General features: G+C 38.2%; 1 protein-coding gene across 3 annotated transcripts in view; it reads right to left on the reverse strand.

The window, feature by feature from the left end:
• The window catches only part of ACBD5 (acyl-CoA binding domain containing 5), a 32088-nt gene that overhangs the window by 5365 nt on the left and 3305 nt on the right, over nt 1-23418 (reverse strand). For 2 of the 3 annotated variants that reach the window (XM_055707186.1, XM_055707187.1), the window contains 10 exons: nt 23253-23325; nt 19401-19512; nt 19240-19272; nt 8053-8190; nt 7086-7286; nt 6258-6364; nt 3975-4251; nt 2480-2679; nt 822-872; nt 430-539 (listed from right to left, as the gene is read on the reverse strand). In XM_055707186.1, coding sequence (XP_055563161.1) covers nt 430-539; nt 822-872; nt 2480-2679; nt 3975-4251; nt 6258-6364; nt 7086-7286; nt 8053-8190; nt 19240-19272; nt 19401-19512; nt 23253-23325 — 1302 coding nt within the window. The remainder of the gene's footprint in view (nt 1-429; nt 540-821; nt 873-2479; nt 2680-3974; nt 4252-6257; nt 6365-7085; nt 7287-8052; nt 8191-19239; nt 19273-19400; nt 19513-23252; nt 23326-23418) is intronic. The other variant, XM_055707188.1, reaches the window with a different exon arrangement.

A 23418-nucleotide genomic window follows, 5' to 3' on the forward strand; every position in this document is an offset into this window, starting at 1 on the left:
CCCAGCTAATGGAAAGCACTCCTGTTAGCTTCCAGAATTTCTTGTTGCGCATTTGGCTTGAGTTCTTGGGACTGAAACATGCACCTTCCTATCATAACCATACCCAAGGACTCTACAATCTGCCTTAGCCTGTATCTTCAGAGCTATGAGTCACTGATGCATACAATGCAACACTAAGCAAGACATGTCTTGAAACAAAGAACTCAAGGAAACAGGTTTTATCAAAGCAATTGTTATCAAGCTCCTTATTTTGATACTGACCTGATGTTCCAGATACACTGTCAAAGCCTTACTGAGAGCACACCCTTGCATTCTTCTTATGCACGAAGGCAGTACTCTATGTCCTGTCTACATAACATGATATACTACGTATGGGTTTAAACAGATGAAATACACTATATATATGCCCTACTGAATGCACATCTTTACCTTCGCTTTCTTTGAAGATACACATGTACCAACCACTGGGCAATAAATGGCCACACGACAGCAAAAGCTAAAATACCCGGAGAAATTTCAAAGGGCCACCATGATGGTTTCTAAGGAAAACAGAAAAAAATTCTAGTCAGCAATCTGTGCGCACACCCTGAACACCACATACTTCTCAATCACGTCAAATACTACCATATCAAAGCAGAAAACACTAGTAAGACCAGAAAAAAGATTATCAAATAACTTCTTCAGACACAGATTATTTTTTATCTCCTTGTCAAGAGAGAGACAATATGAAAAGCACATCCTAAGAGCTAGACATAAAATATTCATCTCATCTGCTTTCACCATTCACACTGCTTTTTACAAATAGAAAAAAAATATCTCACCTTGACAGAGGAGGCAGGCTGATAATTTGAGTGTAGTGCTGCAGATTTTGCCTTTAAATACAAACAAAAGCTGGTAAGTATAAAAAGGAAACTGCAATCAAAATTTTTCTGCTTCACAAAATGTGAATATGAAGTTTTTCACCGTGTGAAGGCTTTGCAGTCTGCATATATGACAGTTTAAGGAACAGAACCACACCCCTGCAACCCTCCTTTCACCACTCAAGTTTCCAACTTACCTCTCACGTTTCCATTACCCTTTCTAGCATTTTTATCACATCTCTGTGTGTTAAAAAATGAATCGGCATCACTTACTGGATCTCTTTACAGTTTTTCAAAGCCTCCCTGCCCAACTGGTCATTGCAACTTCCTCAACTCTGGTCCAGTCCCCGCAGGTGCAGCACAGAGCAGAAATCCCAGCAGCCTAATTTGTATGATTACATGTTTCAACCCCAGTCTATACAAAGGCAAAAAGCACTGTTTCAGTCCGCCCTTAGCTATAGCTACAGGCATGTCTAACAGCATAAAGGAATGAGAATACTCTGTTCCAAATCTTCCAGGCAATCCAGAAAATGGGAAGTACCAGAAACTTTTCAAGGCTATTCCCATACACTATTGTGGTGCTTCCACAAAAACAAAGCAGTCAGTTTTCTAGGTGTTTCTTAACTTATCTAAGTGTGACTTAGATAAAGTTCTTAGATAAAGAAGCTTCTGCTTCTTCTTAGGTAGGGGTAGCAAGCACAGCATGAACTGCTGGGGAAGAATCTTTTACTGTTTCTTCATATATTGCTCAGGCAAAAAAAAGAAGAATATCATTCTGTATTCAAACATCAGATTCTTGAATAGCTGTGATGGAGTGAGATCATGGTTTTAATAAATCCTTTTCCCTGGCTGCCTTAGATTTGGAGTATGCATCCCATAGGATACTGCTTGTACAGCTCTTTCATTCCCAGGTAGATCAAAATACATCAGTAAGTCAAACAAAAACAAACACTGGGTTGCTGGTTCAACTATACTCACAGCATATTCTATTCTCCTGAATATACAGCATTTCCATTGAAACAGAAGGAAAAAGAAACACTGTATCAATAAATATCTATACTTGCTTAAGACTTCTTTTGCCTGTCTTGTATACATGATGTGAAATTCCAAGAAAGCTGGATTACTTTGCGGAGCAAGAATGCTATGAAGAATCAGTCTTCTGCTAACTGAAAAATGAAATCAGAAGTTCTGCCTTGCAAACATTTACCAGTCTGGAAGGTTAAGATAATTTCTCACTTTGAAAATGCTTTGAGATCTACTGATCAAAAAATTATCTGGGATCACTTATTACTAACATTAACTAGGAAATCTCCACGTAGCAGCTATGTAAAGTGTATCAATAACTATGGCTAAGATTAGTCTGATCAGAAATCAGTATAATAATAAATGGTTAATATTTAGGTCAAAATGCATGTTTCTGCTCACATGTAAAAGGGTTCTGAATTGTGCTCCTGAGACTAGGTACCAGTAAGAAATTTTAAGTTGGAATAAACTACAGAATGTAACTGAAATGTCTCCGCAGTTTAAGAAAATATTGTCTGAAATCTTAATTTTAAAAAGCATAAACATATCCAAGGACATTTAATAAAAAGTAATCGAATAACTTCAGTGAATAATACCTGTGATGCTGTAACCGCCTCCAGCATATGCAGCCTCTGAAGGACATTCTGCATGTCTTCTTGCAATCGCATCAGCACTACTGCAATCTGTTCATTGAGACTACCCCTGGGTCCTCTGTCAGATCCCCAGCGCTCTCCGTCCCCTCCACTACCCATCTGACCACCTTGTGAACCATCTCCTAGAGGCTGAAGTCTATGCCCTATTTTGAGGGAGAAAAAAATAGATAGATAAACCACAGGATGGGCTACCAACTCTTACTGAAAATGTTTATTTTAACAGTTCAGCTTTCTCCCTCCCAAGCTCAGTGTGGTACTCCTAGTCGTACTATGTTCAGACAGTTCAAAAGCACTGGGAGGTTACTGCAACATCATTTGAGATGTTTCCCTACAGCCTCAGTGTGACAGCGTCATTCAAGGTCCTAGAAATGCATAAACATTTAGCAAAAAATTATTAATTTACATCCAGTCAAGTTCAGCAGTAAATTCTGTCCTAGCAAAAAGTAACATCTGTCTTATTATCAAGGGAAGGTGTGTTTTAAGTTTGGCACAGTTTCCAGCTGGAAAACAAAGAACACCGGAATAGACTAATGAGAAAAGATAATTCTTTGAAACCTACAATACTCCTTTAAACTATGTACAGCTAGCCTATCATGTTTCTGCCTGCAAGCAGCAAACCTAAGTAAAACAACAAAAGAGAGAAGGGGAGAGGGTTAAACTATAATATACCCTTCACAACAGTTTGCCACATAAATGGATTTTCTTTTTAATTTTGCATCTGATTACATACAGGTGCCATACAAAAAGGCATACATATATATAAAATACTTCCTGCCTTTTTTTTTAGTACAATAATCTTTACCCTTTGTAGATCATACCACTGGCATATGGTACTACGCCTAGGTGACAGTATTAGAAGTATTAGGGAATTAAAAAGAGTGGAGATCCAACAGAAATTGAACATCTTATTACGAATCACAATAGATAGTATCAGAGTCCCTCAGAAGTGTGGCTAACACTCCAATTATATAGAAAACAATGAATCACTGATACCTTTCCAAGATGTTCCATGGTTTCAAGTAAAGACACCATAGAGATATAAATGCATATGCATTTAAAAATAAGTATGTAACTTGTAAAGAAACTCTTCTTATGCACAGACAGCTTTTGAAGATTAAATTTCTAAACAGACAGGTGCCATGAACAGCAGCTGGAGTTTAAGGGAAGCCAAAACAGAAGAAGCCAACGTGCTTATACAAGATCTCTATAGCACAAGAAAATCCTTTTGTAATACTTACTATGAATGAAATAAATACTCTGAAGACACAACTGATTGCTACCCACTGTAATTAGGATTTTGTTATCTTTTTTATTGTGAATGACAGAAGCACTATACAGCATGACCACCTTACTGGAGAATGTTGACAAGTACTTCTCCAGCACCAGTGACTTTTGGCAGTCAGGAGAGTGGGGAACACAAAAGCAGCATGCACAGTACCTCTCCCTCTTCTGACACCGTAGAAATCTGCTTTTTCTCCACTTTTCTTCTCCTTGTGAGGGCCCCCATTACTGGCTTTGCCATCTTCTCCTCCACACTTGACTTCACCCTGTTCTTGAGCTGGCCCCTCTACAGTATTTCCAGGTTGGAGATTCCCATAAGTCATGCAAGCACGCCTTGGAAAATCCGTATTTTCTAACAGAAGACTGTGATCTACATCCAAGAAATGGGATGAATGCTTTAAAGATCCTTTAGCTGATGTGATGATCTCCAAGGGCTACAAATTAACATTAGCAAGTAATTAAATTCTGTAAAATATGACAGTTAACAAAAAAAAAAGGAAGACGCATCATCTCGAGTTTCACTTTAGTTTGCCCAGAATTAAGACTTTTCTTTTAACAGGAGCAGTTGTTGTCCAGTAGAACATGCCTACTATTGCCTAAATGTCCTTCTCAGACTGAAAATGTGTTTGAGGCAAATATTCTCAAAACAGCGACACCACTTGGAATCACTGTAGACACTTCCAACATACAGTAATACTCAGTAATTACTAAAATAGAACGTTAAGATCTGAAAATCTTCAGTTTTCCCTTGTAAAACTGGCTTTGCTTCCTAAACAGTTAGGATATCAAGTAGTATCCTAACTCGCATTTGTGAGCCATGCTTTCAAAAGTCACATGCTATCAGCAACCTTGAGTAGGCAGTGGTTACACTTACAGTAAAGGGATCACATTGCATCACATCAACTTGTTCCAAAAAGCTCGGCTGCACCCTGTACCTCTCACCAAACAAAAAAAAGGCACAGTATTCCATCATATTCTTACTCAAAATTGGTGGTACTGTAGGAAGATATTAAAAATGGATGAGATATGCATTGATCAGGTCACAATTACATGCTCTGCCAACAGGACTGCCTTAAGATGGTACAAGGAACCCTTTGTTCAGGGCAAGGACAAGCACTGCACAAGTATATGCTGAAGCAGACTGGAGACCTCAGCTAGCTGAAAAATAACTCCACGAAAAAGCCAAAATAACCAAAAGGGGGGCAATGAAATGTAATCTTCTGCCAAAATCCTGTTTGTGAAACAGCAGTTCATAAACCTGTATCAACAGAATTGAAGGACAGAGTGTTTGCTACATATTTTCCAATACAAAGCTGTATTTAATTCTTTAAATGAACCTCTTCAGTCTGAATTGATCCAACTGTTGTTCCACTTGTATATTTATTTACATATACCTGAAAATTTGTTATTTTGTTCAAAACTAGAACTTTTCTCATGCAGGTTGAGAAACTCTTTAACAAATTATCCACCCACCTAAATTAAAGAATCTCAAACAAGCTTGAACAATACTCAATAAGATGATTGGGAAACCACTTAGGTAAGAGTACTTGCAGCACTTCTACCAAATCACCTTTCCCAACACACTTCATTACGCAGTAGATTTTTGATTTGCTAAATGGAATTCTCTAGATCCTCAAGAAACAGCTAGACAAGAGAATGATGCAGTATTAGAGTGCTTACTGGTCTTTCTGATCCCATGCATCATTCATATATTCCTCCCCAGAATCAGGAAACTAGGTGACTACAATCTGCAAGTCCACACTTAAACTGGACCTCTGAAGGAGGTCCAAGCCAGTAAGCCAACTAAGATTGCAGTTCACACAATAAGCAGGAGTACAAATTCAGTCAAAACTAAGCCAGCATAGTTGGTGCCCACCTTTTACATGAAAGTCAGACACAAATATTATGGCTAAAGAGAGTACAAGAGAATCCAGAAATCATTGTCATCTCCCACTTCTTTAGACCTAAGCCACTTTCAGGCATTGGACTACAGGCCACCTGCTAAAGCTTACTCTCTATTTATTCTAAGAAACAAATGCAGGATTCATCAGGCCAGAAAAAGAACATGCAAAAACTTCAGTGTGGCAAAGACACCTATTGCTTCTTAAGAGGAGTTGGATCCAGATGGATTCTGGTCCCTATATATGTTATGAGACCCTAAATTAATCTGTGGTCACAGCCCTTAGTTTCTTTGTACTGCTGTTTTCAGTACCTTCCCCTCACAAATTCTCTGAGGGCAAAAATTTCAAGGCTTTTAGATCAGTAGCAATCAAGTTGTAAAAGGCTGACAATAAAAAAATCAAAAAAACTATAGTCCAAACAGGAGGAAGGCACACAAATTACTTCACCTCTGTGTGTCCAGGTTCACCTGATAGATAGGAACCTATTTAAAAGCAAGCATACCAGTTTCAAAATACACCTAGGAATACTAAGACCCTACCTCTTCTAGTCCAAGTTGCTCCATAGAGTCACAATAAACTTCACTGTCTGAATCACTGGTTAAGTGCTGAGCTGCTGAGACCTCTTCAGTATTCTCTTCATTTGCACCTGTACGGAAAGGAGATATGCACAGGTTTCGTAAATGTGAACCTATCCTGTCAAAGAGTAAAGCAAGGAGTTAAAAAGTCTACATGAGCTTCAACTTATGCCCCTTTTATTTACAACTGTCATCCTAAAGTTAGATCCTGAATGAAGAGGTAACACAGGAATTATATAAAACTTTTACTAATGGGAAAACTATACCTCATATTGGCATTTCTGCATTAGAAGTTGATAATTTTAATTCTACCTTGTTCATTCCACTCTCCTTCCCAAGCTCAGTACAAAGCAGTTTTGCCTAAAACTACCTGTTAGTTTTAAAATTGTATCTTTAGACATCAGTTTCAATAAACTGGCACTTACAGTATGTTCAGCCTTTGAGAATGACAAATAAGATACTAGTCATTTTCATTTCACTACAAATTAGCTGTCAAAGGCAAACAGTATTTGCATAGGTAGCATAATGATTTTAAAACAATTGCACTTCTGTGATTTTGCGCTTCTTTGTCTCCTAATTCAATCTCTCTCTTTCTCGTAGGACCTCCTACGAAGACTTATTTTAAACTTATTTAAAGACTCATTTGATGTTTTATTTTGGAGTATTCTTTCTTCAGGTTTCTACAGCTGGAAGACACCATTGCTAGTCTCTGAACCCCAGGATTAAGCTTTCAAGAAAATTTTTCCATTAAAAACATGTGCAACTGAAAACATGGTCTTGCAAGGACAATACCTTGGTGAGCACTGTTATTAGCTATTTCTAGGCTTGGCTCTGTTTTCTTTATTTCTTCCTCCTGGTTCAAGCCATTCAGGGCAGATTTGGTCTGGAGGACGTTCTGCATATCTGGGATGAAGCTGTCCTTGTAACAGCCATTAGAGACAATACTTTCCAAATCCTTAGCAGCTGCAGATTCTGGTTTCACATTCTTATAGTCTGTAAAAGAACAAGGAAACCTTGCAAATAGAAAGCTATGCACCTAATAGCTTGCAATACATTTCTCCAAGTAGTTAACTTTCTAATGGATTGTATGTATAATGTATCTGCAGAACAAAATATGTAAGTGCTCCTAGATTCACAGTCACAGGGATTGTTCTGTTCTTGTAAAAAGCGTAAATATAAAATTTAATTTGCATAAAGAGCAGATGATCTTTAAAATGTAAGTAAGCAGATCCAAAGTTGATGTCTTTGATAAACTGAATAATAATCCTAACGTCCTTGGAGGAAAAAAACCTATACAATTCTAAATATGTAATTTCATTTGGTTTTTACTTGATGCTGGTATTTCTCAAAACTCTTTATGTACCCCCTAAATGAATCTCAGTGAAAGTTCTGATTTATTTTGTTTGAAGGAAAAAATAAAAAGTGATTTTCAATTCTACTCTTACAGCCCATGTAGCCATTCACAGCTCTTACAAACAGTACAGGCAACAAAATCCAGAACAATTCAGACTTTTAGCTAAACTACTGACAGAACTTTCTAGCTGAGTCAGAAATTGTACGGCACAGCTCACAAATTTGTACTAGTTCTAAGTCTTAAAACCCAACTTGAGACACTGCCATTTTCACACATACATCCACATGTATTTCCACCTAATTCTCCTGAAGAAGGACAGCATTCATGATCCTTTCTGATTTCCTGCCACTTAGGTATTTAAGAATAATTTTGGAAGAGATAATGGTCCAAGTGCAGAAAACATACCCTTTCCATTTAGCTGCAGTTCTTTTTCTTCCTCTTCACGAAGCCCTTCCTCTTCTGATTCTGCTCCGCTATCACTACTTTCAGCTTTTCCATTCACAGCCTTTATATTTGAAGTGGAATTCATAACATTGCTAAGGTCTAAGAAAAAGTTCAAAGAGGAAAAAAAGATGTAATTTAAAAGAAACAAACATACAGCCCTCCCCCCAATCCCTCCAACTATTACTTGTAGGTCTACAAAAGTATTTCCGTATTAGAAGATGTACCAAATAATGCCAGCTTCATTTCTGTAAGCTCTTCCTTAATTGGTTTAATGTTTCTCTTGTAGATCACCAGAGTGCCTGACTACCGATGTAGAGATTCTCAATGATTCTGAGGAAGCCTCCTGCAAAGAGACAGCTGGCCAATTTCACTACCGAGTCTCAGACCAAGCCTATTACCCACACTTATGGTACAGCTGTAGTAACGTTTAGCTAGGACCAATGTGGCCATGCTCTTTTAAACCCAAAAGGTAATGTTTTTATAGAAGTTCCCTTTTAAGCTGAAATACTTCAAAATTGCTCTCAATTCAAAGCCAGATTTTGAAACATTCTATTCAATTATGTGGGCAACAGGATTCCAAAGAAGGTAAGCATAATACCCCATGCATCTTCTCCTGCAGCAATTTAAGCAGATGCAAAATGCGGTAAGACCCAAGTTTATACAGGTCTTTATCTTAGCAAAGGGCACATGGAAATAAATTCTCTGATTTCAGTGAAAAAGATGATGAAATAAATACACTGAGCATCTGTTTGCATGACTAATTACATAAATATTTTAAAAGCCAAATCTTTAATTAGACGAAGTAACTGCTAAATCCTTGTTTTCCGAATCTTTGATTACTCCAAGGATGACAAACAATTTACTCTGACTGTATAAAGAATCGCAAGGTAAAGATTCTTTAAAAATGTGGGGGATTTAAGGGACAATTCTACCACCTCCTGTAAAAAAGATCCTGATGATCGTTTCAGCCTCCTAAGTTATGACAGAGTGATTAAGGTACAAAGAGGGGACAGTTTGTGCGAGACACTTGCACAGCTTACATGTTGACTCCAGGGCTGAATTCTGTTTTCTCACCACAGCATTCCATCTGCATAATTTCTACATTCCCTTGTCATATCCTTGAAAGATTAATTCTTATGTTTAGGCTTAACATTAAACAACAAAATAATATCCAATTACACTGGAGCTGCCAAACCAGCTCCACTACTTTCTTTACTGCATGGTAGTTTAGAGCTAAGGGTTTTCTGCTTTAATTGTGCAATGAAGGGCCTTCCCGCATTCTTCTAGTTTCAAAGCTTATCCATAGTGCTTAAAAAAAAAAAAAAAAAAAAAGGCAAAATAACATAAGCTCTTGAATAGAAATAATATGCTAAATATCCTGTTCACCTTAAGTTTTAATGCAAGGTAAGGTTTCTATGGGCACCCTACATCACTGTTTTGGGCAGATTTAATCCAACTTTTATCTGAAGATTTTAAAAAACACTTCTTTATTGTAAAAATCAAAGTGGCAAAGCTATTGTCTGTCTTGCAGATGACAAGAATATAAGCAAGCCTATGCTCATTTTCTCCTCACTGAAAAACACTTCTTACTTGCAAGGAAATTTGTTTCACAAAAGAAAAATCCCAACATGTTTCCAGTTTATTTCTCATAAGCACGTTTCATTTATCGGAAACCTAATTCTCAAGACTTTTTTCTGAGAATCAGAAGCACGAGGAGGTCAAGGTAGCAGTTAAGTCCTCACAACACATGCATTAAGCACAGCCACAGCTCCCTGGGCACAGTAAGGCAGGCATCACCCCTCCCTTTGAAACAAAAAGGGAGCGGGGGCACAATCATCCATGTGTCCTACCCAGTCGTGGGAGTAAACAGGAAAGACCAGACTAGGAGGAACATTTAGCTGTGAAGTAAGGCGAATTAAAACTGTAAAACTCACACTACCAAAGATATTGTAAAGAGCCCCAGCTATATCATAAGCTTTTTTTTCTTAAGATGTACTTTTTTCCTTTTTGAAGGGAAGGTTTTTGAACATTCAAGCATGTTCTCTCTTCACTTAATTTCAGTAAGGAAATCATTCATTTGGGGAACTTCCAAGTGATACATCACATACATTTAAATAGGTGAAACTGGAAGAAAGTATCAGCAGTAACAGATTTACGGTATCATGTCATGGAACACCCAAATAACTGAAATCCATCAGGATCGTATTTCTTCCACAGTCACTCTTAGCAGCAATGCTCCTAAAGACCGTGAAGAGGCATCGCTGACAGAGCCTGCAGAACACAGCATGGTACACAGTTCTGGCCACTTGAAATACCACGCTTTGTTGCGTACTGTTCCTCAGAACCCTTACACTGCTATCCTCATCACATCCATCCCCAATTACTTTTACTACATCGTAAAAACCACGGTTTGCTGCCATCCTCCTTTTTACTCCAAGCATCTGCCAAGAAAGCAGCAGTAATGAATAATACCGGAGGTGACAGGGTTAAAGACTAAACAGAGCCAACTAGTAGTGACTTCTACAGTCCCTGCTGACAGGTTAATAGCTACTTCCCGAGGCATGTATCTTCTAATACAAATGATACAAGTCAAGCAAGCTTTTAAAACTTTATATGCCTTGTGCTAATCCCAGCCATCCATCCACCCCTTTATTCTTGTTTACCCACTTCAACTGCAGGCAAAAGGTTAGCAGCTTTTTCTGCTGCCCCGGTTTAGATACTTAGACAATCCCTCTTGGTTTATTATTTTCATCTCACTGCCTACAACACTGAACCGTGACATTTGTGAGAGTTTTCTAAATCAAAGCTGTACTGCTCTGTAGCCATACAAGGAGTTATGTTCTATAAAAGCCTGGACCGTTTGGGTTTTTGGTGGGGTTTGGGTTTGGGTTTTTTTGTTCGGGTTTGGTTTTTTTTAATGCTATATAGTAAGAGCTGTGTAATACTAACAACATGCAAACAGAAGGAAGAAGGATTTAACAAAAGAAAACACCAAGAAAGAAAGGGTGTGAAGAACAGACACACGGCCTCTCTACAAGCTTTCACTAGATGTTTATTTTCTCATTTCAGCTTTATTAAGAGATTTCCTAAGAGAAATTCTAAAAACATTACTTTAAAGGCAGCACTACAATTCTTCTCAATGACCTATATAGCAGGGACAAGTTTCTCAAAAATATGTATTTGATTTCTAACTCCCCACATATTTCAAGGCAATTTTTGTTACCCAGATAGCAGTTAGAAGCTATTTAATACCTCTGTGGGTCTGCCCCAGCTCGAGAGCAATTTTACAAATAAAACCTAGCTTAGCAGGTTTTTCTCAAATGCCTTGTATTTCTGGTTTTCTGAACAGGCACGTATTTCTTATACAAAATTAGCATGCACTGCTGGAGCTGTACTGATGGTTGAGTTAGCACAACACAGCATCCTCACACAAGTCCTACAGCCTTTTACATTCTTTGCAAATACCAGCAATCATGAGACAGTCTACAACAGCAGGTGAAACGCATCATAAAACATTTAACTAGCTGTGAACACCCTTATTTAATAAAAATTATGTGCTTTTGTAAAATTCCATGACTTAATTATTATCTACTCAATAGCAGTAAAATCTTGGCCACTAAAAGATCATTTCCATGACCTACATTTTATATAAAGTCTCAGAGAGCCATATACACTATACAAAACTGGTTTGATCAAGTAACTACAATTCTTCTCTTGCCATCATAACCTGATGCTTCCTGCTTGTTATGGATCCAAGCAGGCTCCCTGCTTCAATTCCAAGTTTATGCAACCATGTTCTGCCATTTCCAATACACTTGGTTATACAAATCTCTACCTCCTTTTTAAAAAGGGTGTATCCAAAATACTGCAAGGAGCGAATGCAGTAAGAAAGGAGAGGTACATTCAAGCATCTGGGAGCAATAAGCTCTTCAGCTAGAAGAACAAGAGTTCCTATACCCTGATTTCCTTCCATTCTTTTTAATAAAGCACACTACAATGAAAATTTCCAGGGCCCCTGCCTGCTCTGTAAGATCTGTTCTACAGTACTCAAGCTGCCATCACAAATAAAAAGAGATTTTAGAAGGGTCTGTCAACAATAGAGACATAAAAATACAAAATTCCTTAACTACCTCTGTTTCACCACTTTTAATTTTAAGTGCATTAAGTGTAAGCTCCCCGAAAAATGTATTCCCTAAGTACGCAGGTTGTGGCAGCCAGATCTCCCTCTATAGTTTTCCTTTTTTGTTGTTTAGTCTTCCTAAGCTTTACTGTAACAGAAAAAGAAGCCACTCAGTTTTAATTTTAATATATTCCAAAACACTACAGTCTTATTTTGCCAGCATTCCTATCACTGCTTATATGTTTTTCAGCTGTACACTTGAAGAGATGCCACTGTATTTCATGAAACAATTTAGTCAACAATATGAACATCTTTATTTAACGTTTATAAACACCAAAACAATAGTTTGTGGATAAGAACAAATACAGATAAATAGCAGCTTCTCAGAGATTTATATTAACTTGCAAATACGGTATTTAGGATTACTGACAAGCCATCCTGGACCTTTACACTTTTCAATATCTACGGAGTTTCTCATCTCCATCCATACCATCTCCAACCAACACCTGTTCCCTCACATTTTCAGAGTACGTTCCATGTAAGTAAGGTTACACCAAGGTTTCAGTTGACTTAAGATCTCCCTCCTCCCTGATGCTCCTGAGCCTTCTGCCAGCAGAGACAATCTGCCTGGGATTTCCTGAAAGCAAGCAGCCCAGGGAGAACAGCAGCTGCCCCACTGGCATTCCCAGCACTGGCAGGTAGTTCCACGAAGGCCACCAGACATCCAGAGTACAGGGCCACCAAGCACATGCTGCTCAGTTACACGGTGCACATGCAGTAAGACCAATGAATCTAGGCTGTGCCAACTTACTGTCAACACCTTAGCCAACAATCATGTGCAAGAACAAACACAAAGAATACCTGCTTCTTAGATATTTACAGTAACTTGCAAGAATAGTAAGATCATTCCAGGATCCATGATGTCCCCAGGTTTGGCACTACTTCCCTCTGGGAGAATGAGCAGGACTTGCTAGGCTCTCTTCTGTGCGGAAGAGATAGTGTCAACATCTGGAACTTTTACTTTGTGTGGCAAGTAGAGAGGAGCATTACACTCTCAGTTTTGTCCCAGAAAACAGAAAACACAAACGTAGTGAACTCAGAACCCCATAAAGAAAAATGAGTTACACTTGAAAGCAACAGAAAACCATATTGCTGAGTCGCTTTTAGTCCAGAAACTCTGATCTACAATATTGTAGCCTGGATAAAAAATTGTTTTGTCCTGTACAAGAAAAAAAAAAAAAAACACCAGGAAATGACATTAAGATTATATTCTCCTGCTACCTACTCCAAGCCTACCAGTTGAACAGTAGTTGAACATTTTACAATGCCCATATTAAACACAGCCTCACAGACAACACAAATGGCTTTTCCATACATCTTGCAGACTATGATTAAAATAATTTTTTGCTGTAACAGAGTTATACATGAAACATCACCCCATGTCCACCAAGCGCTTTTCTGAGAGCAATCAAGATACAACTCCTGCATCTGTTCTTCCCCAGCCTCCCATACCTCTGTCTACTTCTTGTTTGTAGCTTGTCTTTGTAGACCAGAGCTGTGAGAAATCTGGATTTCAGTTCTCTCATCACAAGTTCTTAACTACAAGTGAGACTTCTAAAATTGTAAGACACCAACACTCTATAGCAAGTGGTACACCTGCTAGATTCTCAAAACCCAAAGAGCTTTGACAACTCACTTTCTCCTTTGCAGGGAACTGTTGGACCTGGATTTTTTTCTTCCAGCCAGCCAATGACCAATCACACACAAAACATCTTCGTGTTGACTCAATCCAGCATTAAACAGAACAGACAGGCTTCTCTTTTCATGGAAGAAAGCTTCTCTTAGCTCCCTTCACTTCGAAAGAAACAATTTTTAATTTTACGTTCTCACATTTGCATACTCTGCTGCTCACCCTGTGGAGATACTCTCTGCTCTGTATGACAGAGGAGCTGCTGACATCCTCAGGCTTGAGCTATACCGATGCTCTGCCCCAATTTCCAACATTGTTAGACAGTGCTGGCATAAAACCATCAGTTCAAAGTCAAGTCACAAAGTAGGCTCAGATTTGAACTGGAAAGCCTGAAGCAGGTATGTATTGCAACACAACAAGCCATAGCTTGTTGAGACGTCTCACTGAGACTCTCTGTTGAGTTGACTTTGGCACTTGCTGGCCCAGCACTTAATCCTATAATAATCCCATCCTGCAGCAAACACTGCAGAGAACGTTCTAAACGCTTCTGAAGGTAAACTAAACCACTGAAATATTAGCAAAAATATTTGTAGATTAAGTTTCACACTAGCCTCCCTGAATATAGTCTGTAACCTTGATTATAGCTGTTAGCTTATCATTGGAAACTAGAAGAGGAGCAAGTGTAAAGGATGGAATTTTAGAAACCCCTCACCCACCCACCAACTCCTCCCTCCCCAATGCATCTCCTAGCTGTGGTGCTGCCACCCATTTAATGTATCCTACTAAGGCACAATAATTTCAGAGTGACACGGGATTTTAGCTCTTCTCACCCCCCCCCTTAAAAAGCATTAAGAAGATTCACAGCCACTGAGTTCCTTAAAAATCCTAGTGAGAAAAAAAAGAATGAAGCAAAACAGTTTAGCAAGTATCTCTGAACTCAAACAGAAATGAAAAATGAGTTTATGACGCAAACAGACTGTTTTCACAGATGAGGACCACATATAAGCCGGAAGAGCATGCCACCAAATGCTCTACTACAAAGCAAAGATGTTGAAAATAACGTAAGAAGCTCTTTGAGAAAATAGAACTACTTGAAAAGTGAAAGTAATCATATGCAATCTACAGAAGCACAGCTGGAAAATATATTGCATTTAAAGCATAAAAAAAGTTTCTACCTGGAAAATAATAATTAAGAATAGACTCACTTTTTTCAAGTACAGTCCTTCCCTCCAAGGGGAAACTACCACCTTTGAAATAGAAGGGCTTATGTATTTGCTCATTCTAAAAGCACACAGACCTCAGTATCATCTTTTAAACCCATTTCCCATATCCAATGCTAAATAGCCATATCTGCCTGTGAGCCAGGCCAACTTCTGCCATTCAGAGAAGCTGCCACTGAAGCAGTGCCCTGTATGGGCTCCTGGTGTAAACACACTAAACTGCAATCAGCACTGCCCAAAGCCAGCATATACAGCAATGAGTCACCTTGCTTCAATAAGGCTTCATCTGGTGTAATTGCAGTAGAGCTGGGAGCAAAGTTTTCAGGACAGAAACACTCATTAGGACAAGAAAGTTTAGGAGTATTATAATGCTGAAACTATACACAGCCTCTGCAATTCGTAACTTGTCATTACTGGAGGCAACATTTAGTCTTCAAAGACTTAAAATGAGTACTACTAAGCATAAAAGCAAAGAGTCATGTCTATTTAGTAGGATTTTAAAAACAGACTAATTGCCTTGTCACGAAGCAGAAAGTATACAGGAGAATAAGAACTTGTGAACAGTTTCCAGATACTTTGCTTAGTTGTTGAAATAGTGCAGGCCTGTTAGGTAGGGATTTTCTTGTCCTCCTTTGGATCTACTCACATTCAGAAAAAAACAGAAAGCATCCACAAACATTCTCAAGGAAACATTCAGAAAGATGAGATGGCTCCGAAACTCTCAATGTGTTTCACCCAGTATCACATCAGTAGTGTGCCAATTCTAGCCAGCTTCTTCAGGCATATCAAGAAAGCTTGAATGACCATTCTGAAAACTTCAAATTCACTGAACAATGGTGCTTTGAAGATTCTCTGTCTGTCTAGCATCTTGGACATCAGATTTCTTGCGCATTTACTAGTAAGTGCAAAAGTTAAAAGGCTGCTTTTCAAAAGCACCCCTCCACCTTAACCTCCAACAGTCCTCCCCCTACCCTTCCAGCAGCTGCAAGCACAAGCGTCCTTCCGGAACACCGCAGCAGTTACCTGTTCTCTTCTGCAGTGCTGTGACAGCTAAAAGCCCACTTTCTTTGATATCTAGTATTTTATATACCTGAAAATATTTTGTCAATAATTTTCTCCGTAAAGAAGTACTTCATACCTGTCAGAGTCTGCTGACTGAACCTGCCAGAGAACCTACACTTTTCACAGATATAGGATGAGCTTTTGTCCTGGTTTCAGCTGAGACAATTTTCTTCCCAGTAGCTAGTACAACGCTGTGTTTTGGATTTAACATGACAGTAATGTTGATAACACACTGATGTTTTAGTATAAATACCTGGCAACAACAAAGTCAAGGACTTTTGAGATTCTCATGCCCTACCAGCAAGAAGGCTGGAGGGGCACAAGAAGTTGGGAGGGGACACAGCAGGACAGCTGATCCAAACTGTCCAAAGGGATATTCCATACCACATGGTATCATGCTCGGCATATAAACTGGGTGAAGTTAACCAAGGCAAGGAATACCTGCTTGGGGACTGGCTGGGCATCAGGTCATAAGTGATTGTATCGTGCATCACTTGTTTTTTTGGTTTTTGGGGGGGTTTTCCTCTCTTGAATTTTATTTCGCTTTTTGTTACCTCCCTTTTCCTTACAGTTACTATTATTATTATTATACTTCATGTCAATTATTAAACTGTTCTTATCTCATCCCATGGGCTTTACTTTTTTTTCCCCAATTCTCCTCCCCATCCCACCGAGGGGTAGGGTGTGTGGAGATGTGTGAGCAAGTGGCTGAGTGGTACTTAGTTGCTGGCTGGGATTAAACCACAACAGCTTTCTGAACACTACCCAGGTTACATGCTTTTGAAATACCCCTCAGATTTGCTCAGCCTATTGGAGGAAATTCTCCATTTTCTTTTCTTTACCAACACATCCAAGTCCGGATATTTGTAACCCATGGATCCAGCAGGTTTGTCCTAGTTGTCTAGTAAACGTTACAAGTCATTTTAATACTACATGTCAGGCTTCAGTGCTCTTTATTATGGACAGCCACAAGCTCTATTGATTCAGGAAGTCAGTATTTCAGTGGTTTGTATTTAACATTTTCAATGATACCGCAAGGAATAGAAATTCAATCTTAAAAGGCTACACCTTTCTGTTGAGGCCAATCTGCTAGAGATGATACATCAGCCATAGTTGATGTACACTAAACTTCCAGACAATCTCTTTAACAAAATCAAGAATAGTCTTGATTCTGAGGAAGTGTACGCAATTCTTAAACAATTAGATAATGATCTTCATACAGATTGAAATATGATGGAAGCAAAGCAGAATGGGCCAGAAGATGGGGGTGTACAGTATGAAGTAAGAGACTCAAGAGAAGGGTCCCAATTTCCAGAACACATCAATTGCCTGTCCATGAAAAAACACCTTCCACAACAGAAGCTATAGAGTAGGGGAAGAAAAAGGATTGGAAGAACTAACACAACCAGAACAACCATGTGTCAATTTTTAATAGTATTTTCACCAGTGCCTACATCATTTCAAACACAGACTCAGGCAGATTGATTCTATTCTTTAGTGCGTGTCTGGAAGACTGAGGTATTCATGCTTCCATACTTCTGTGAAGTACTTTGAGACCTGTACTGTAAGCAAGGATAATTATTCCCAGCTTCACCTTTGATCAGGAGAGTGGTAAGCGCACTGAAGAAAGGGTTTTAAAGTCTTAAATGCAATAGTAAAGTCGTAACATACTACTGAAAATTCTGTCTAAATCCATTGTGGCAATATTAGATTTTGCAACTTTAAACTGTACACATGATGACATCACCAGGTTTATTGCAATATTGACAGAACAAGATAAAGCTGAAATTTGCTACTCTGTTATACTGCCTTATGTTTAAGCTATATCTTTAAAAGGCAAGTACGCTAGATTTGTTATTGAAACAGGTTTGGTTCAACTTCCATGTTTCTCCATTTGCCTAGGTAAGTCACTTTTTAAAGAAATGGTTTTCGGCACTGTGCCACAGACACAAAGTCCAAGTAAATCCTTATTACACAGATCACTGACCTGAATCTACTGATACTCTTACATTCTTGCCCATCACTCCAGCTTGTCAAGCAAGCTCACTAAATTCCAGACTTGAAGCATACACAATTTCAGTTGAGAAAAGTCACACACCTTACAGAATAGCCATTGAAAAACTTCTACCGTTACCTTTCCTCAAAAACAATGAAAAACTATTTCTGTTTCTCTAAGAATTTATACCAAAACAAAATCAAAACTATGCTCCTTTAAGGCAGGGAAAAAAGCCACATACAAAAGAATTTAGCCAGCTGACTCCTGCTTCTTAAACCACATTAAACCAATTAATTTGTGCAATGGTTTGTCTTTAAAAACTTTCTCAACTTTTGCTCTGTTGCACTTCAATTTTTAACTGTAATTTTAAGAGAGATCTAAACAACTGTAAGCCTTATATTACAACCTTATGAACACATTACATGTAACATAGTAACTTGTTATTATCAAAACATTCCCACAATGGTATTGCTAAATAAAAATTACCACGCTCATTTTAATGCAGCTATGACACCACTAGGTTTGCCACTTGTCAAAAGATGTTAAAATAGATAGTCTCCTTCATGAACTTGAGCCTCAGAAAACAAACTGAAAGTTTCACAAACCCACCTTATATTCTGTTTGTGTTGGAGAAACCACGATTAAGAAAAGCATGGGTTTTGACTGTGGATTTTTTTTTAATTTTAGATCAGATGACAGAGCTGGATTACCAGCTCTGCGTGCAGTTTGATAATGCACAGCTACACCCCGATGTAGCAGTACACATTAGTTGTTACTTTTATTAATAGAGGCAGAAACTAGATCGGGTTGGGGGAACTGATTATTTTAAATACCCTCCTTTTTTCAGGAAGAGGCTTCCTTCAGCAGCTCAAAAAGCCTCCAGACAAGGGCTAAACGTGCAGCTTCCTGGGTCTAACTTTGTTTTGTACCTCAACAGCAAAATAAAACAAAATCCAGCCTAATGAGGTGGCAAACCCAGCAGTCACAGGTGTTAGCAGGAAGTTACTACAGCACCAAAACAATGGAAAAGATGGATTTACGGATAATTTATTATTCCTACCTTCCAAATACTTAGAGACTTTCTCCATTCGAACTGCCATATGGTAAAGAGAATGAATAGAAAGATGTAATGTTTAGCTTTAAAATCATCTACAGAAAACAAGCCCAAAGCCATCTGGAGTTGTGATTATTAGTAGTATAAAGGAAGTTAGTCGTCCGAACCTGAAGTTAGGTCAGATCCTCTGTTCTTTTTATCTTCTACTATTTCATAGAACGGGCCTATTACTTGTAGTAATTCTTCAACTTTGTCCGTCATAGGCATACTCTCAAGAATCTGCACAAGTCCAAAATATGAAGCATCTTATGAAACAGCACTTCAAAAATTCATTCATTTCAACTGATTCTAGAAACTGCTGCTCATTGTAAAACTCAGTAACATTTCATTAAATCACTTAACATATCATTCTGATTTTTTTTTTATTAAAAAGGAAAACAACATAAATTTACCAAACAATAATCTTAGCTAGCTGTATTAACTTCTTTTGGGTGAAGAGCAGATGGAAGAGCTAATGCGTTTGCCAACACTAAAGGACAGCCTCAGCATAGTATTGGACCTTGGAATCCATGATTTCAGCAATTTCAAACTAAACCAACTCAAAGTTCAACAGACCGCAGTTATTATCTGATGCAATTTATTTTACAGACATGTCTTCCCACAGAGAAAATGAAACTGAAAGACTTTTTCTTAGGGGATTCTTCGTATTTCTCAAACCCCACCATCTTCAATGGAATGTAAGGAGCAGACCAGAAGTGCTCTACTGGGTCCATCTAAACCCAAACAACAAAACGGACAGAATACAGCAGAACTGGGACAGTGCAAGTAACTTAGAAGAAGTGCAAGCTAGAACAAAGGTCTGCTCTTGAAGTCATTTGGAACTCTTCTTTTGATAAAAGATTATACATTTTAAGTTACTGAACCAACACCTTTGATCGTCTGATGCAAGATTTTAGATTTAAAAGATTCAACAGATTTGATTATCAAATATTAAAGTGTATATTATTGTCCCTTTTCAGTTTAAGTCCCCTCAACCAAGATTTTTGCCAATAGCTTTGCCCCTCTTTCATCCTCTACTTTTTATTATTATTTTTTGAAAAGAGGCAATAGCTGTAGGAAGACTCAGGTAGAAGCAAACTAAGGTATAGAACACCTTCTCCTCCAGGAGAGGACCAAGAAAGCAAGAGATGGAGGTACAAGCTGGCACAGAACATGCTACTCAAAAAGCACCAAGCACAGCATTAAGCAATTGAAGCAAAAGCTATAGCATCACTTCACAAAGCAGGAGCTCCAGGCACACTAGCAGGTAACAAGTCAACACTTGCAAACCAATCAAGGATATAAAAAGACAACAATCCTATCAAACTTCAGCTTCATTGCCACTTCTCTGATCTATTCAGTTTATGTAATTCATTCCATATTTGTTAGAGAGAAGTGCTCAGATACAGAGCTGTATATGAACCAGAGACAGGACAGTTTCACGATGTGATGGTTTGGGTTTGTGCTTTGTGGTTGGCTTTTTTTTTTTTTTTTAACTTCAGTAGCATTGAGAGAAACAAGAAACCTATTCTAGAATAACACTTGTATTTGCTATTTATTTACTTCCATAGTCTGCACTGTAAACTATTCCATACAATGTCTGCACATAACTGCTCTGCATCTATTCGAAACAGACCTCAGTATAATCTCTGCAACTTGGAGGCATTCTTAGAATCTCACCATCCAGTTTCCGTTACAGTTTTGTAACTGCTAGCTTTTAGCACTAGGTGAGCAAGAAAAGAGCAAATACTTCTACAAACGAAATCAACTGCTTACTTACATAACCACTAGGCATAATATGCAATCTTAAAATTTGAAACTGCAAAATAAATTATGTATCCTGAATTACTGGGTTTTTTTGGGTATCAGACAATTCATACATGAAGATTCTTGCTTTAAATTAGAAACACCATATAGTGTTAACACCTTGCTTAGATATCACTCTAATATATAACAAAATAATCTATCTGAAGTGTAAATAATTAGTTTAAACAGTATTGCAATATGAAATTTCAGAACTGCTAAATTAACCTTAAACAAAATGTACCTGAGCTCAGATTCATCTTGGCTAAGACTAAGACACGTTTAGTCATCTCCCACCAGGACCTCAAAATCTCACCCACACATTCTTCAACAGCGGTGATTTTCAAGGCTACCACATCAATAAAAGTATCTTGTGACAGGGTCATCCAATGCACATACAGCCCAAACACAATGTGTAAATGCTAGGGACATGCCCCAGGGGCAAGGGGGGTGAAGTATGGCAGTCTTATACACCCTTATAACAGTCCTGTGGTATCAGTATAGAAGTGGGGGGTTTGCCCCTTTAGACATGGATTCCTGCACAGCAACAGCTGAATGCCCACAGTGACACCACAAGGATTAGTGCAGTATGTGCTGACAGAACAACCTAGTGGATCTATCTGAAATGCACTACCATTGGTATTTCAAGTAGAATCAATCGGGTTGAAATACTAGCTTCAGCTTTTCCAAATGCGAGAGCTGAAACAGCACCAAAACAGGGTAAACAGATCTCCCAGTTTCAAAGCTGAGCAAGGCAAGTAATCGTTTACTCTCCAGTCCTTACATGTAATCTGTAGAGAGGCATAATATTTGTGCTTCATTAGGGTCATGTAAGTAGACTTCCTCACAGGAGGCTTACTAGGGCCTTTTGGGGTTTTTTTGATAACAAACATTTCAGTTTCACTTAGTTTTAGTGTCCTGACCAAACCCATTACTGCACTGGAAAAAAAAAATTTAAAAAAATCAAGGTACTGTACTGAGGTACTAACACATTTTGAATCCAAAATTTGAAATGAAGCACTAAGGCTTGTGGCATGCATTCAAAAGAAATTATTAAAATGCTGCGGGACTTTTGACCAAATGAATACTATTTGGCCTTCTGTGTATTCTGGAGTTGTTTATTTCTCATTTTAAAGCAGCTACAGCAACACCAACAGGAGCTACATTACCAAAATTACAGATAGGAAAGACAACAGTAGTCAGACTCCAGCTCTTTGCCTAGTAAAAGTTTCTGTTCTATCAATCATGAAACATATTAAGAGTTTAGTGTCAAGATAGTGGCCTACAAGAAAAGCCAGTGTATTCAGAGTAGAACTTACATCTTCTCTCCTTAACACTAACCTCATTATAATAATAGATTACAGTCATACTTTTATCCAGATTGACAGTAAATAATGTTTAAACTGGAAAGGCCACCTAGTGAAAAGCTTAAGTGAAAAAGACTTCAGTGAAAATTAGTTATTAAAAACAACAAACTTTAATTCTGAATGTTTACTTCAGTTAATGCTGCAACTCCTGCTTAATACAGTAACTATGACTATTTACAAGTTACACATCTATTCCAAAAAAAATAAACCAAGTTACTCAATTCTAGCTGGCTGTAACTTAACATACAAGGAATATTTTCAAGGCAAGTACAAGTAATTCAGGTTGCCGAGTCCTTGAAAAATCAATGATGGTTAAGTTTACATATTTGATTATACTTTCATGACTGGAGACGTGAGTGAAACTTACTCCTGAAGTCCTTCTGGAGTGTTGGCTTTTATTCCTTTCCAAGATAAGCATCACTTACCCCTCTCAACTCTGAGAACTGAGGCAGTTTCCAGCAAAACAGCTTTTTTTGTTGTTGTACTTTAAGTTCCACTGTTTTCCTCACTGCCCCCTTTACAATGATTTCAATACTTCACTTTTCTTTAGCTCTGTCACTTGAGCTTCATATCAGCCAGAGCTTTTATGTTTCTCTGAAAACAATGCAAATGCTATAGCTTTGGAAGAAATGACATTATTATCTTCTCCCCACAGGCCAAACAGCATAGTACTGAAACGTAACACTTCACATAGGGAAAAACTCATTCGGAGCTTTGACAATAGTAGTCAGCAAGAACATCCTCATGTTCCCCAATTTACTTCTGGAACATCTATTCTAGAAGATCCCTTCCACTCATTATTAAGCTTACCTTTTTCATTTCTTCAACATAGGCTATCATGGCTTCTTCTTTGGACATGTCTCCCAAGGCACTCCAAGCATCCCTAGGAAAGGAAGTTGCATACATCTTCAGTATCTTCAGGGCCCACTGGATTTTTCCAGCCTGGCCTTAAGTAGGTCAGTTACATAACGTCCAG

Source organism: Falco cherrug, chromosome 4 (genome assembly GCF_023634085.1).
Source record: "Falco cherrug isolate bFalChe1 chromosome 4, bFalChe1.pri, whole genome shotgun sequence".
In the NCBI taxonomy this organism is placed as follows: Eukaryota; Metazoa; Chordata; class Aves; order Falconiformes; family Falconidae; genus Falco; species Falco cherrug.